The sequence below is a fragment of the Leucoraja erinacea genome, chromosome 11 (genome assembly GCF_028641065.1).
Source record: "Leucoraja erinacea ecotype New England chromosome 11, Leri_hhj_1, whole genome shotgun sequence".
Taxonomy (NCBI): Eukaryota; Metazoa; Chordata; class Chondrichthyes; order Rajiformes; family Rajidae; genus Leucoraja; species Leucoraja erinaceus.
The window spans coordinates 7,187,742-7,203,423 of record NC_073387.1 but is presented as its reverse complement, the minus strand read 5'-3'; the positions used below and the strand labels follow the sequence as shown (position 1 = coordinate 7,203,423).

At 43.5% G+C, this 15,682-nt stretch overlaps 1 protein-coding gene across 1 annotated transcript in view; it reads left to right on the top strand.

The window, feature by feature from the left end:
- LOC129701435 (matrix metalloproteinase-21-like) overlaps positions 1 to 15,107 on the top strand; it is a 35,578-nt gene extending 20,471 nt beyond the window's left edge. Inside the window, exons 5-7 of the mRNA XM_055642614.1 lie at positions 7,805 to 8,080; positions 11,784 to 11,956; positions 13,206 to 15,107. Of these exons, the coding sequence (XP_055498589.1) occupies positions 7,805 to 8,080; positions 11,784 to 11,956; positions 13,206 to 13,514 (758 nt within the window). The 3' untranslated portion in view covers positions 13,515 to 15,107. The remainder of the gene's footprint in view (positions 1 to 7,804; positions 8,081 to 11,783; positions 11,957 to 13,205) is intronic.
- Positions 15,108 to 15,682: the final 575 nt, after the last annotated feature.

The window sequence follows — 15,682 nt, the reverse complement described above, 5'->3', positions numbered from 1 at the left end:
GCCCACTAAGTTGTCATTCCAGGCCAGTCACAGTTGGCTCAGAACCTTCTAAACCCTTCCCATCCATGTTTCTGTTGAAATGTCATTTGAAACCTGTAATTGTATCCACTTCCATAGTTTCCTCTGACAGATTGTTCCGGATATGTACTGCCCTATGAGTGGAAATGTTGCCCCTAGGGACTCTCTTTAATCTTTTTTTCCCTCTCAATTTAAGCCAGTGCCATCTACTTTTAGAATTCTCTATCCTGGGAAAAATGACTGAGCCTTCATTTTATCCAAGTCCCTCATTATCTTGTATACAGTACTTCAACAAGGTCACCCTTCTGCCTCATACACTGTAAAGAACAAACTCCAAGCCGATCCAATGTGTCCCGATATCTCAAGGAAGTCCAGGCAACATCTTGGCGAATTCCTCTGAATCCTTTCCAGCTTAACATCATCCTTCCTCTAGCTGGGAAAGTATGACTTCACATAGTGCTCCATGTGGTCTCATTTCAAGAGGTTATTTCTTTATGGTGGCCTTCTTCATCTTATCGAGTCCACACACAAGATTAGTGGTTGTCCAGCCAGAGCTGAACACTCTTCGCGGCATCTGCATACAATGGTGTCTGTCTTGTTGCTTCTTGAGCTTCTTGTGCATGGTGATGGAAAGATTGGTGAAAACAGGGCCGCGACGTGAATGCTCTTTCCTTGACCCCCCTTAATGGTGGTGAAAGTTATTTACTATATATCTGAAAAGCATGCCCAGTTGATCCTCATGGTTTAAAATTCAACGTGTAGTCCACTACTCTGGAGTAAGCTCGGAAAGAAACTACTTCATGATGATAGGGAAAGGTTATTTACTTTCAGGGATCAGCGGTGTGACCCTTTCAGGCTGTGGGAGAAAAGGATGGTTGGGAGTAGTTCTCGATTATGTTGGCTGCTTTCCCGAGTCAGCGTAGAGTATCAATGAGTTCCATGTGCCAAGGGTAGGGTGGGGAGGCTGGTTTGTGTGAACTACTGGACTGCATCCACAACTCTCTGCAGTTTCTTGTGACCTTGGGCAGCACATGGAGGGAAATAGTTGGGGCTCTGATGGACAATCTTTTTGTCTTCATTAGTCACAGGTGAGGTGTCAGAAAACTGTGAGCTGGCTAATGTTTAGTTTAGTTTAGTTTAGTTTAGAAATATAGCATAGGGACAGGCCCATTCAACCATCGACCAGCGATCCCTGCACATTAACACCGCCCTATGCACACTAGGGACAATTTTTATATTTACACCAAGCCAAGTAACCTGCAAACCTGTGCGTCTTTGGAGTGCGGGAGGGAACTGAAAATCTCGGAGAAAACCCTAGCAGGTCACAGGGAGAACATACAAACTCCGTAAGACTCCTGGTCAGGATTGATCCTGGGTCTCCGGAGGCTGTACACTAGTAGCTCTACAGCTACACCACAGTGTTGTTCCTTTATTTAAGAAGAGCAGCAAGAATGAGACGAAGGGAAGGAGTTTTAAAGTGGATCTGAGGAAAATGTTTTTCACATAAATAGACAGCGGTAAATGCACTACTAAAGGAGGTGATGGAATCAGATACAATTACTGCATTTAAAATGCAATTAGACAGGCCATTAAATAGACACGGAATAGGACATAATGTGGTCAGCTGGAATTAGTATAGATGGGCCTGATCATGATGTGACGTTAATGTAATTATAGAAAATGAGTTTGAAATATTGGGTGGTATTGACATGATAAAAGGGGGAATATTGATTGGTTTCGCACATTTCTAAATTGATAAATCACCAGGCTGATTAAATATGTTGCAGGCGACTAAAAGAAACAAATAAGAAAATTGCAGATACGCTAACTTCAATCTTTCAATCCTTTCTAGCTTTGGCGGTGGACCAGATCATTTTCCACCACTGTTTAAAAAGGGCGACAGGGTTAACTAAAGTAACTGCAAGCTTGTTAACTTAATTTCAACAATGGCTACATAATTGGAATCTATTCTAAGTAACTGTATAAATCTTCATTTCAAAAGACCCAGGTTACGCTGTGAAATGGTCGATTTGTTAATATAATCTTGCATCTAAAGAAAAACTTGAAGGAAATCTTTGAGAAAGTTTCCAGGGAAGCAGTGAGAAACTTCCTTATGCCAGATGGTCAAAAGCCCAAGGGATCCGAGCAAGAGTGCAAATTAGATCAGGGCACAAACACAGTATAAATGATTAATGGTTACGTTTGTTATGTGAAGGCTGTTACTAATGAGGATCCACAGAGGTCATTGCTCGGCCCCTGTTTTTGTTTCTAACCTATGTTTATATTAAATATATATTTATATTCATATTTAGTCATAGTTAATCATATTAAATATAATGGCACAATTAAGAAATTTGCTGAGGATATAAAAATTGGCCATGCAGTTGATAATGAAGAGGAAAGCTTCTGACGGCAAATAGATGGAGATGGGTTGTGATAAATGGGATTTCATCCAGAAAAGAGTCAGGTAAAGCATTGGAGAGATGCAACAGGCAAGGAAACACATAATAAACGGAGGCTAGTGGTTTATGTGAAGTAGTAGAAGAACCTTACAGGGCATCCACAGACTCTTAAAGTTAGCAGGCCAGATTTAAAAAAACGGTGTTTAAAAAGGCACATCAATTCCTTTCCTTTCTTGGTTCAGGCATAGAACATAAATTCTTAGGCAGACACAAAATGCTGGAGTAACTCAGCGGGACAGGCAGCATCTCTGGAGAGAAGGAATGGGTGACGTTTGGGTCGAGTCCCTTCTTCAGACTGAATTCTAAACTATATAAATAAGGAATTGCAGCAAATTGTGGACGCAGCCCAGGCCATCATACAAACTAACCTCCTTTCCATTGAGTCCATTTATACCTCACGCTGCCTTGGCAAGGCATGCAGTATAATCAAGGACCAGTCGCACCCTGGCCACTCCCTCTTCCTCCATTCCCATCGGGCCTTAGGTATAAAAGTGTGAAAACGCACACCTCCAGATACAGGGAGAGTTTCTACACAGCTGTTATCAGGCAACTGAATCAGCCTACCACAACCAGAGAGCAGTGTTGAACTACTGTCATCCACATTGGTGACCCTCGGACTATCCTTGATCGGAATTTGCTGGCTTTACATTACACTAAACATTATCCCCTTATCGTGTATGCATACACTGTAAATGGTTCGATTGTAAACATGTATTGCCTTCCCGCTGACTGGGTAGCATGCAACAAAAGCTTCACTGTATCTTGGTACACTTGACATTAAACCAAACTGAATGGATAACCGAAGGGAAGTTATACTAGAACTGGACACAACGCAGGTTTGGCTGTAGCTTGAATAGCATGTACAAGTCTAGTCTCTGCAATTCAGAAATACGTTACTGCATTGGAGAGGGCTCAGAGGAGATTTACTAGGATATTTACTATGATTGGGAAACTACGTGACGAAAGGTTGGATAATTTAGGACAAGAGACCGATGCTGAGACTAAGATTGAGACTGAGATTTTATATGAAGCCTAAAGAATTATGAGGGATTTCGACAGTAGATAGGAAGAACATATGTATCTTTGTTGAGAGGTCAAAAACCAGGGACAGGGATCTAAAATAATTGATTTTAGGATTAGAGATGAGAAATAAAGTTTCTTATTTAGTGATTCAAGAGTCAAGAGTGTTTTATTGTCATATGTCCTCAGATAAAAAACCCTCATCACATTTAAATGGTACTTAGGCATAGACTTGGACAGTAAAGACCTTTTGGGCCTAGACAGGGCTGGAAATGGGATTAAAGTGATTCATTCAGTTTCAACTGGACTAGAAACAGTGGGTCAAATGGACTCATTCAGTGCAGAATTTTTTCTATGCGGTGGAGTCAGGAGTGCATTTTTTGGGTGAAGTAAGAGGCAAAGGCTTTGAACAACCTGGCTCACTTTCAGACAGTAACGCAGGATATAATTGATGTATGGAAACAGAGCTTGGTGCATTGGCCATGGTATTTGGTCTTCCCATTATCTCACAAAAGCATGTTGTCGTTCATCCAAGACTAGATAAATGAGCTGAAAATACAGAGATAGATGTTAGACCAAGAAAGGTGAGGCAATTTGGATTGGGTGAGTTCAGGTGCATTTGACTGTGACAATGAGAAACTGGAAGTCTGAAAACAGAAAATACTGAAAACACTCAACAGGTTAGGCAGCATTGATGGAAAGGGAAACAGAGTTAATACTTCAGGCCAAGGATCCATTGTCAGAAATGGGAAAGAAGGAAGACCATTTAGCTTTAAGTTGCAGAAAGGGTAGAGAAGGGATGGATGGGATAAAAGGAATATCACTGATGAGGCTTGTCCTCTGATGGGAGTTACCTTGGTAATATGCTGTGCTGGATACATTAACCTGTTTTCACTTTCCACAGATGTTGCTTGACTGGCTAGTTATGCCCAGTTTTGGTCCCTTTATATAAAAGAGAATATAATAGCATTGGGACCAGGCTAATTCCTGAGATAAGAGGCTAGACCGTTTACTTTGGGTTTAAAGAATGAGGGCTGGCATTATTGTAAGATCCAATGGGGCTTGGCACTGGAGATGTTGAAATGCTTCCGGTGAGAGGGAGAGTCATGAACATGGAGAATAGCTACGTTGAGGTGCTGGTCACTTAAAATAGAGGTTAGTGGAGGATAGTGAATCTCTAGCCTCTACCAGACGGTGGTGGAGGCCAGATCATTCAATAAGCTTCAGGTGGGGATGAAAGACCAGGGGATTGAGTTTTATAGGGAATTGGCATAGAATTGAGGGAAGCCTAGCTCATATTGAATGGCAGGATAGGCTTGAGGAGTCACGTGGCCTACTCTTGCTCTTATTTTCTTGAGGCTATTTCCAGCACTTTCTATTTTAATTCAAAATTTTAGCACCTGCAGTTTAGTACAGTATAAATATACAGCATGAAATGTCCTTCAACCCACAGAGTCCATATCGAGCATCGATCATCCCTTCACACTAGTTATATGTTATCCTACTTCCACATTTACTCCCTACTCACCAGGAGCAATTATACAGAAGCCAATTAACCAACAAACCCACACGTCTTTGTGATGTGGGAAGAAATCGGAGAACATGCAAACTCCACCCAGAGAGCACCCTCGATCAGGATTGAACCCAGGTCTCTGGTGCCGTGAGGCAACGGCTCTAAGAGTTGCGCCACAATGCTAGCCTAATCTCTGTCTTCAGAAATGAGCTGGGAGCTGGGGTGGGGGGAGAAACCAGAGGTAAATCGTCGAGGACCTCTGGGGATAATAGCAAGGGAGTGAGAGAAGAAGACTTTATGTCAGATTGGCTCGCCACCACTTTATTGGGAAGCATGAGAACACTCCATTTTTGAAAGAAATCACACACACTAACCGAGAGTGTCTGTACGTTGCTTTTATCACCACTACTTAGCAATTAAGTAATGTTAGACCCAGGCTGGGTGGTGAGTCTGTGAGTAAGAGTTTGTAAAATGGTGTTACACTTTGGCAAATCTATTACAGGAGCTTTAAAAGCAGCTTAAGTTGAGTGGACCTGAAGTGCTGAGAAGTAAAAGAGCATTAAATAATAGAAAGATTTTTTGAAAATAATAGAATACTATGAAAATGTATTATTTGTAGTCTCCACTTAACTCTTTAGAGGCCTACACTCATAGTCACACAGCACAGAAACAAGCCCTACGGCCTACTGTGTCCATGCCAACTGTTGCACACACCTGTACTAATCCCATTCATCCACATTACGTCTATGGCCTCCTATACCTTGGCGATTCAGGTAAAGGAAGGTGTGATGAATCTTTATAATAAACACTAGTTTGGCCACTCCTGGAGTTTCATGTGTAGGAAGGAATTGCAGATGCTGGTTTACACCGATGATAGACACAAAATGCTGGAGTCACTCAGCGGGACAGGCAGTATCTCTGGATAGAAGGAATGGGTGACGTTTCAGGTCGAGACCCTTCTTCAGTTTGAGAGTGAAGGGAGGGAGAGACACAGAGATAGGGAAGTGTAAGGGGTGTAAACGAGGCATTTAAGGAGATGAGGTTCAAGGGAAATGTAGAATAGGTCATTGTTAGCTAGGAGAAGGAGACAACAAAGGGGGACTGTCAGACTGGTCAGAGCACTAGGAAGGGGAGAGAGGGAAAGCAAGGGTTACTTGAAGTTAGAGAAGTCAATATTCATACTGCTGGGGTGTAAACTGCACAAGCAAAATATCATAGACACAAAAAGTTGGAGTAACTCAGCGGGACAGGCAGCATCTCTGGAGAGGGAATTGAGTGACGTTTCGGGTCGAGACCCTTCTTTATTCATATCACGGTAGGGAACACTGTTCAGGAAAGATGTGAATGCCTCAGGGGATGGTCCTGGGATACATGCAGTGGGACCGAAGAAGCTGGTACTGTTGCCCTTAGAACCTTGAATCTTTGCTGTTCCCTGTTTGCCTTCTTACAACCTTTCCCCTTTCTCTGCAATTAGGTCCAGGTAAATTCTCAGACGGCCTCGTCCAATGACAGACACCTACCTGGACCTCTTTGGTTGCATCCGGCAGTAGTTTAATGAATCAGCTTCAGTGCTGGTTGAGAAAAGGATCTCACTCCTTCATTTTCCGATGTGCCACGGACAGAACGCCGATCTCAGAGATCTGAAAGTTGAAATGTTGATACCTGTGAGAGCAGAGTGTGAAATTTAATCAGTGAAAGATCCTGGAGGGCAATTAGGAAAAAATGCTCTCAGCACTCTGTGTGGCATCGTGTACTGTTAATAGGTGCAGTAGGTATATATTGCCAATAATATAATCCAGGGGATGTTAGATAGAAATCCACCACAGCAATTTGAAAAATTTAATTCAGTTGACTTAAAAAAAAACCTGTTGTCAGTAAAATAAAACTGACCATGAAGCTATTAGATTGTCGAAGAATGCAGCTGGACGACAAATGTCGTGAAGAAAGTAAAGTCCATGCCAAGCCTGGCCTGTTTGTGACTTCAGTCCAACTCTAACTTGATGAACAAGAAAGTGCAGATGCTAACATGAAACTAGGAAATGGTTGAAAACACTCAGCAGGTCAGTCAGCACTCGTGGATAGAGAAACAAAGGGTTAAAATTTCAGGTCGATCTCAGGTCCTTCAGTCAAACTAGACAAAATATAAAGGAAGAAATGCTGGTTTAAACCGAACATAGACACAAAAAAGCTGGAGTTAATGGCCTGTCCCACTGTACGAGGTAATTCAAGAGTTCTCCCGAGTTTTCCCCTGATTCGAACTCGGAGAATGTCCGTAGCGGGTCCGCAGGAGTTCGTGGATGTCTCGTAGCGGCTCGTACGAGTAAAACATTTTTTCATCACGAGTATTTTTTTACTCGTGGACATTTTTCACAGTGTTGAAAAAACGTTTACCGGATTTCCCGAGTACCTAGCGTTACTTGTACGAGCCGCTACGATACATCCACGAACTCCTACGGACCCGCTACGGACATTCTCCGAGTTCGAATCAGGGGAAAACTCAGGAGAACTCTTGAATTACCTCGTACAGTGGGACAGGCCCTTAACTCTGCGGGCCAGGCAGCATCTCTGGAGAGAAGGAACGGGTGATGTTTTTGGTTGATATCTAAATATATTTGTGTTGCAGCTTACACTGAGTAGCCATGCTGTAATTCCACTCAAATTGTACCACAAGCACTATTAGAATTCATACACCGGACCTCTATTCCTCATCATTGGCCTTTAAAGGTGCGGAGCTCATTTTGTTTGTGTGTAGCCGGCAATGATAACATGTGGTTCCTCCCTCACTTCCTAGGTGTTTGTGAAGGTGCTTTCAATACGGTATTTGACTGGGTCTATCAGCGTAAGAATGCCGATGGGGCTGTGACATACAACTTCAACACATACTTCTTCAGAAAGGGCTGGTACTGGCTGTATGAAAACAGGAGCAACAGGACACGCTATGGAGACCCCATTACCATCTCCACTGGTTGGCGTAATCTTCCTGATTCAGATATAGATGCCTTTGTTCACATTTGGGCCTGGAATAAGAATTTTGAGGAGAAGAGAGATGTACAGTATTTCTTCAAAGGTAAAATATAATCCGATTTCTTATAGCAAGGTTTATTACAGGGGTTGATTTTAACTTTCCCCAGTTGCATTAAGGACAAATGGAGCAGCGAAATGGTGCAGCATTTAATGCTGCAACCTCACTGTTCCATCAACCTGTGTTTAATACTATTGCTGCTTGTGTGGAGTTTGCATGTTCTTCCTGTGGCCGCATGGTTTTTGTTCGGTTGCTCGGTTTCCTTCCCATGTCCCAGAGACGTGCGTGTTGGTTAATAGGCCAAAGTAATTCACCCTTTAATGTAGGTCAACGGCAAAAAAATAATTAAAAGGAACCTGACCAGCATGTGAGAGAAAGAGAGAGGGGGTTTCATGGAAATGAGAGGGGAGTGGGAGAAATGGGATTACTCTGCTGGGAGCTAGAATTGATCGGATGGGCTGAATGGCTTCCTTGTGTGTTGTAGTAAGGAGATTTACTGGGAGTGAAACTTGAACTAGGAACATTCAATTTTCCTTTCGGCCCATCCTGTCCATACCAACTTCTCAGGAAGTAATCTGTTCCCCTGCATCTCATTCTCCTCACACATGCCAGTCTGCTCTCCTTTCATTCTTTCTGCATTTCACTTGGAGCAAGTTGGAATTGACCAATAAACCTACCAACCCGTACATCCTTTGGGATGTGGGAAGAAAAGTGGAACACCCAGAGGAAATTAGTCTGATCTGGAAGAGAAGGTGCAGACTTTGCTCAAACAGTACCTGAGGTACAAATCGAACCCTGGTCCCTGGAACACGGAGGCAGCTGCACTAACTGCTGCAGCAGTGTGCCCGTTCCTATCCTAGTTGAAGTACGGGTATATGGGACAACATGGTGGTGTTGCCTCATTGCTTGGAGTTCAAGTGCTATCAGTGTAAAATTTGCTCGTTCTCCCTAGGAACGTGTGAATTCTGGAGCTGGGGCTGAATTCAGAGAGTTGTTACAATTGACCAGAGTGCCACTGATGTATTGAGGTTGAAACAAGGAGCCTCAATTTCAGCACCTAATCTTGAGTACAAACTGTTCTTATCCCAACACGTGCTAAAGTACGACCAATGAAGTGCCTTTCTATTTGTTGTAAGTACTGTAAAATCAGACATTTTACACATAGCAACATCTCGCAATGCAATAACGCTCTGAGAATCTGTATTGTGATGAGATGTTGTCTTAACGTATATCTGAATTATAGCTTTTTCAATAATGTCAGACCCCCTTAGTACTGTGATGAAGTCCATCTAGATTATATAGTGAAGTCTCTGGAGTGGAACTTGAATCCACACTCATCTCCTTCCAGACATTGGACCATGTCCAGGACTGAATGCAAATTGAGTGAAAAACAAACTGGTGGAAGAACTCAACGGGTCAGGCAGCATCTATGGAGGGAAATGGAGAGACAACATTTTGGGTCAGGACCCTTCTACAAACTGATGGAGTTGAGGGAGCATAGCTGGTAGAAAGAGGTGAGGGGAAAGGGTGGGGCAAGAGGTGGCAGGTAATAGGTGGTTTGAGGTAAGAATGGATGGGTTGATAGATGGAGGAAGTGAGAGAGAGAAGGGTTGAGATAGTAACCAAGGCCTTGAGATGTGAAAAAGACCAAAGGGGTGCAAATGATGGAATCTGATGGCGGAGAGGGAAACAGGGAAGAATGTTGGGTTGAAGCAAGCAAGGGAGAGAGGGGGGGGGGAGAAATGTGGAGTAGGAAGGAGTGGATGATGAATGGATGGAGGAGGTGGATGATGAGAAACAAACTGGGTGACAAGGGTGGTGGAGTGGGAAGTAAGGTTTGCACGGTGTGTTGAAAACTGGGTAGATGGGGGGGTATATGGTAGCCAGTATCATCAAGGACCAACCAAATGTTAGGCATGTGGGGTGGGGAGGGGGGTCCTCCAGCAGCTTGTTAACGGTCTAGAATCTAGTATCTGCACTTTCTTGTGCCTCCTGAATGCAAACTCATTTTGCAATATCCTCTGTGATTGTTTAAACTGGGCCCTTCACCCACAAAGATCAAAATAAAAAAATTCAGACATTGGAAATCTGAAATAAAAAGAGAAAATAATGGAAACATTTTGAAGTTCAGGCAGCATCTGGTACCCTAACTACATGGTTTCCCTCTGATGAAGTGTCCCTGATGAAAATCATTGACTGTTTCTTTCCACAGATGCAGGCTGACCAGCTGAGTGTTTCCACCATTTCCTGTTTTCACCCCTTCCCCAAAGTTTCCATTTGATGTGTCCATCATAACTCACGATGACAGATTACATAAACTTGGCCTGATTTTTTTGGTTTGTGGCCTTCTGAGGTATTTTAAAGCAGAAGATCCTATGCTTTTGTGGTGGAGAGAAGATAAAAGAATGAGTGTTTTTACCTTAAAATGAGCTCTAAATACTTTGAAGACCAATATCAGGATCATCTTAGATAGACGCAAAAAGCTGGAGTAACTCAGCGGATCATCATCTGAAGAAGGGTCTCGACCCGAAATGTCACCTATTCCTTTTCTCCAGTGATGCTGTCTGACCTATCGAGTTACTCCAGCTTTTTTGTGTCGGTGTAAAGCATGTGCTGTTCTTTCCTACACATCAGGACCATCTTGTCACACAGAGTGGTGGAGATCTAGAGCAGTGCCCTACAGTGGCTGGTGATCATTTAGAAACATTAGGAATGAGACTGCTGGATATGAGTAAGTTAAGAGTCAAGAGAGTCAGGAGTGTTTTACTGTCATATGTTCGAAACGGAACAACGAAATTGCTACTTGCAGCAGCACAATGGGTATGTACGCATTGTACTCAGTGCATAACATAATAAACAACACAAAGTTAAAAAATACAATATAGTGCAAAAACTAAAACAAAGCCCGAAGTCCCTAGTGCAATCAAGGCAATATATGTAGTTCACAGATTTGTTGGACGTCATAGTCATCAATAGCCTAATGGTTGTTGGGTAGAAGCTGTTCCTGGACATGGGTGTTTCAGGTTCTTCCTGATGGTAGGAGTGAAATGAGAGTATGGCCAGGGTGATTTGGTTGGTCCTTGATGATATTGGCTACCATATTGGGGCAACACCTCCTTTTGATGGTAGGGTGGTCAGCACCTGTGATGCACCCTGTTGGGCCAAAGGCAAGAAAATATAGTTGGGATACAAATTGAATGAAACAGCAGAATGGACTTGGTGAGACTGAATGGGGCCACCGTGTGTTCATACAGTTCTTAGGCATCACTCTCGTCTCTGAGATGGATACACCTATTGTGGGACAGATGATGTAGCTGCCACATAGTCCCTGCCACATAGTTCCAGTTCCAAGATGAGAGAGAAGGGAAGGTTCAATCCTGATTTCCGGTGCTGGCTGTGTGGAGTTTGCATGTTCTCCCTGTGAATGTGTGGGCTTCCTTCGGGTGCTCCAATTTTCTCCCACATCTTAAAGTTGTGCAGGTCAGAAGGTGCATCGATACTGTTTCTTATCTGGAGTGTGTAGGCAAGTGATGGGATCCAGGGTGGAGTTGATGGGAATATGCAGAGGATTTTTGAAAAAAATGGGATTGCTGGAAATGGATGTTTGATGGAATGGCATGGCTTGGTGGCCCTCTCTCTGTGTTGAAAGACTCTGTGCATAGCCTTTCGTTTGCAGCAGGGGTGAGGAGGAATCTCGATGGAGCACATGAGCACAAGCCATATTTAATTTCCCCCATTTCATTTCTAGGAACACAGTACTGGCACTACGACCCCATCAATGACATGGCTTTTACTCAAGATGCCCAGGGCAACAACTATCCCAAGCCCATCACTGAAGGGTTTCCTGGAGTTCTCAGCCCAATAGACACAGCATACTTTGACAGAAATGACCGAAACATTTATTTCTTCAGAGGCCAGGAGGTAAGCAGTCATGTTGACATCATTATCCAAGAATTACAACTCAGACATGTCAAGCACAGTTGAAGGTATAACTTAGTTGAAAGCTCGTTATGCTAAGAAAATAGCAAAGAAGCCTGAGCACACAATGGTCATTGAACAAGATGCTACTGAAACTCAACTCGGAGAGACCACTGCATTCCTTCTGGTCACATGTTGGTCTGGATTCTCAGCTATTGTTCATTACTCTGAGGTGTCTCTCTCCCCTCTCCCAAATTATTCACCATTTGTACTTACTGTTCAGTATTTAATCTCCCCCCACCCCTGCACTACCTCATGGCCCATCCATCTTGCTGTCCTTGTATCCACTCACAAGATGAAGTAGTGGCGTGGGGTCTTTTGCATCCCACTTGACTAAGAACAGAGATCAATTTAAATGTGAGTGCATCCGCAGTATTGGTACTGAGGTGCTAGCTACGATCATGGCATAGGCGGAGAAGTGCAACGCCAGAGATAGGTTCGATCCTGACCTCGGGTGCTGTCAGCGTGGAGTTTGAATGCTCTTTTTGAGACTGCATAGATTTCACGGATGCGCTGGTTTCCTCCCACATCCCAAGTACATGCAGATCGGTAGGATAATTGGCTCCTGTAAATTGTCCAGAGTGTGCAGGTGAATGATAGAACTTGGAGGGAGTTCATGGAAATGGGAGGAGAATAAAATTGGATGAGTTTATGATTAGTGTAAATAGGTATTTGATGCTTGGCGTAGACTCACTGGCTGAAGGGCCTATTTCCATGCTGTACCATTCTATACCGACCATCTGCAGGTGCCATCAGTATCCAAAGACCCGCTACGACATTTGATGACTCCACATGCTCAACTCTATAGTGTAGGTCTTGTACATCAAATGCCATGACCAGAAACTGAAACTGTTTTTGCTTCAGATAATATGTGTTCACCATCACTGAATCACTGCCTTCCAGAAATAATTAAATTTTAAATTATCGATTAAATCGAAGGGCCGAATGGCCTACTCCTGCACCTAATTTCTATGTTTCTATGTTTCTAAATGGCAGTAGAAGCAGAAAGGAGGTAAATATAGTGAGTCCAAGCTCGGTATAAGAACTCTCGTCGAAGTCTGAAGAAACGTCACCCATTCCTTCTCTCAAGAGATGCTGCCTGTCCCGCTGAGTTACCTCAGCTTTTTTATGTCTGTCCTCGGTATAAGAACACCAGCCCGGTTCATTGTACACATTATCCTTGCATTCGCAGGTGACTGCCTTCAGCATTGATCTTAATCAGAAGGTGGATGGCTTTCCCAAGAAGATTGTGGATATCTTTCCAGCGCTGGTGGCTGGTGACCACCCTGTGGGCAACCTCAATGCCGCCTATTACTCCTACGCCCACCGTGCGCTGTTCCTCATGAAGGACCGTTATTTCTGGAAGGTGGTGACGGAAGAGGAGCGGCAAGTCAACCCCAGCCTGCCAGCCCGGGGCCTCCATGCCCGTGTCAGCATGACTGAGCAGTGGTTTGATATCTGCAATGTCCATTCATCAATGCTCACTCTGTCGTCTGGTTAAACATTATGTGCCCTCAATCACCCCTTCACTGGTGGCTGGAGAGGTGCAGGACATGGGTGACCACCTGAAAGGACTGTGCCTTGCCTCCATTTTGTAAATGATCTTCAGCATTAGCACTAGATACCCTTTGTTGATATATATTTTAGCCAAACAGTCAGGTAAGAATATTTTACTGTGGTCCCTGTTTGCTGTTCCCTTCGAATTTAGCTCCAGGTGTCTGAGTCTTGAACACACCCACCCAAGAGCAAGATTGATGGTACTAACATCACTGGCCATGTGCAGAGTGTTGATAGAACAGCAGATAATTGCACCCACTTACCACATGGAGGTGCTTTCTAAAGAGCATCAGTTCACAACAGGAACCGACCTTAAGTTGCAATAAACTGACTGGAAAAGAGGAAGTTAACTGCGTTTTTAAAATAAATTTTATTTTTGTATAGAAAATTCCCACGTAGTTCAAGGACTAGAGTTTATTGAAAATAACCCACTTCATTGCAGCTGATCTCAACCACTCTGAGCCCATCTACAGATGAGGTATAGTGATTAGGCCTTTGCCTTAGTTTTTCTTCTCTTTGTGTTTCAAGATACTGCTTAAAACTGGGGCCCAGAGAGTTTTGTGTCATCGGGAAACATTAGGAGCATTAATGGCCCTCTCCGATCAACCTCAAAAGCCTGCTACCACGATTCAAACAGATCATGGCTGAACTTCCACTTGACTTCATTTACTTGACCTTGTTCCCGATCTCTTGAGATATTTACCCAATAAAAAACTACCAGGCTCAGTACTGAACGTTTCAGTGGTCCCACTGTCCAGTCTTTGACGGATGGGCAGAGATGATGTGATTTGAGGCTTTGTGTTGACTGTCTGAGCTAACAACACTTTTTATCATGTCTTGTTGCTGGAGCCAAGAGTCAAGAGAACACCTTCTTCTTTTGTGCCTCTTGGAAGAAGAATAGTCCCCATCACTTGTAAATCCCATGAAACATTGAGTAATAAACTCAGCAGACCAGGCAGCATCTGTGGAGGAAAATGAACATGGGACTTTTCCAATCATGGGGTGTGGATTCCCATGCATTTGCAGTAGTATAGCTGAACTTGAGGTGTTTCATATTATTATCTGGTGGTCCTCTCGAGACAGCAGATCCATTCTACTCTAAAAACATATTTAGTGCTGCCTCAGAAGTGTACCAGAACATCCACCTTGCACTGTGCTCAATTGTGTGTCCTAGAAGTAACTGTGTCCTTATGTGGGCAGTTCGTGAGCTCATGGTGCACTTCGATTAGTAACTTACTGAGGCCTCTCAAGGTGAGCAAAACAAAACAGCCATGGAATGCATGTTTGGATTGCAAATGGCTCCTGAACGGTATTTCTCTTCTGCATTTGGAACTGGCCTCACTCTTGACTTACAGCTCAAGGAACAAAGCACAATGAAGATAAATAATGGTACAGACAGGCACATGCAAGCCACAAACGGCAGAAGTCAATACGTTGTGCTCACTGCACAGCCCCAAACATTAGTGAACTGATGATGTTAAACAAGTGTTGACCACGACAATGCAATTCAGAATTCAGGATTCATTTCCTGAGTCTTTCCCGGTCTGTCAAGTGAGCCATGGTTCACAAAAGATTCTTTGTGTTTTTCCCAGACATACCAACTGGCACAGCCTTCTTCTGGAACCTTACTTATTGCAAGCATCAGAACAATCTTGGAGGGCTGACGATATTAATGTTTTGGACACATGTCCAGGAAGCCAGAGAGGGACAAGGGGAAGGCTGTTGCTAGTGGTGAGGTCTTTCAAATAGAGCTGCAGTTCTGGTAGGCTATCTGCACCATTGTTGTTGACCTGTGTTAGATGTCAAACATCAATGCTAATCCTCAGTTATTTCTCATATAAAGAATATAGACACAAAATGCTGGAGTAACTCAGTGGGACAGGCAGTATCTCTGGATAGAACGAATGGGTGACGTTTTGGGTTGAAATCATTCTTCTAAAGAAGCCTGAAGTAGGGTCTCGACCCAAAATGTCACCCATTCCTTCTCTCCAGAGATGCTGCCTGTCCCGTTGATTTACTCCTGCATTTCGTGTCCATCTTTGGTGTAAACCAGCATCTGCACTTCCTTCCTACACAATTCTGATATACATTTGAGCACGTTTAGCGATTTTG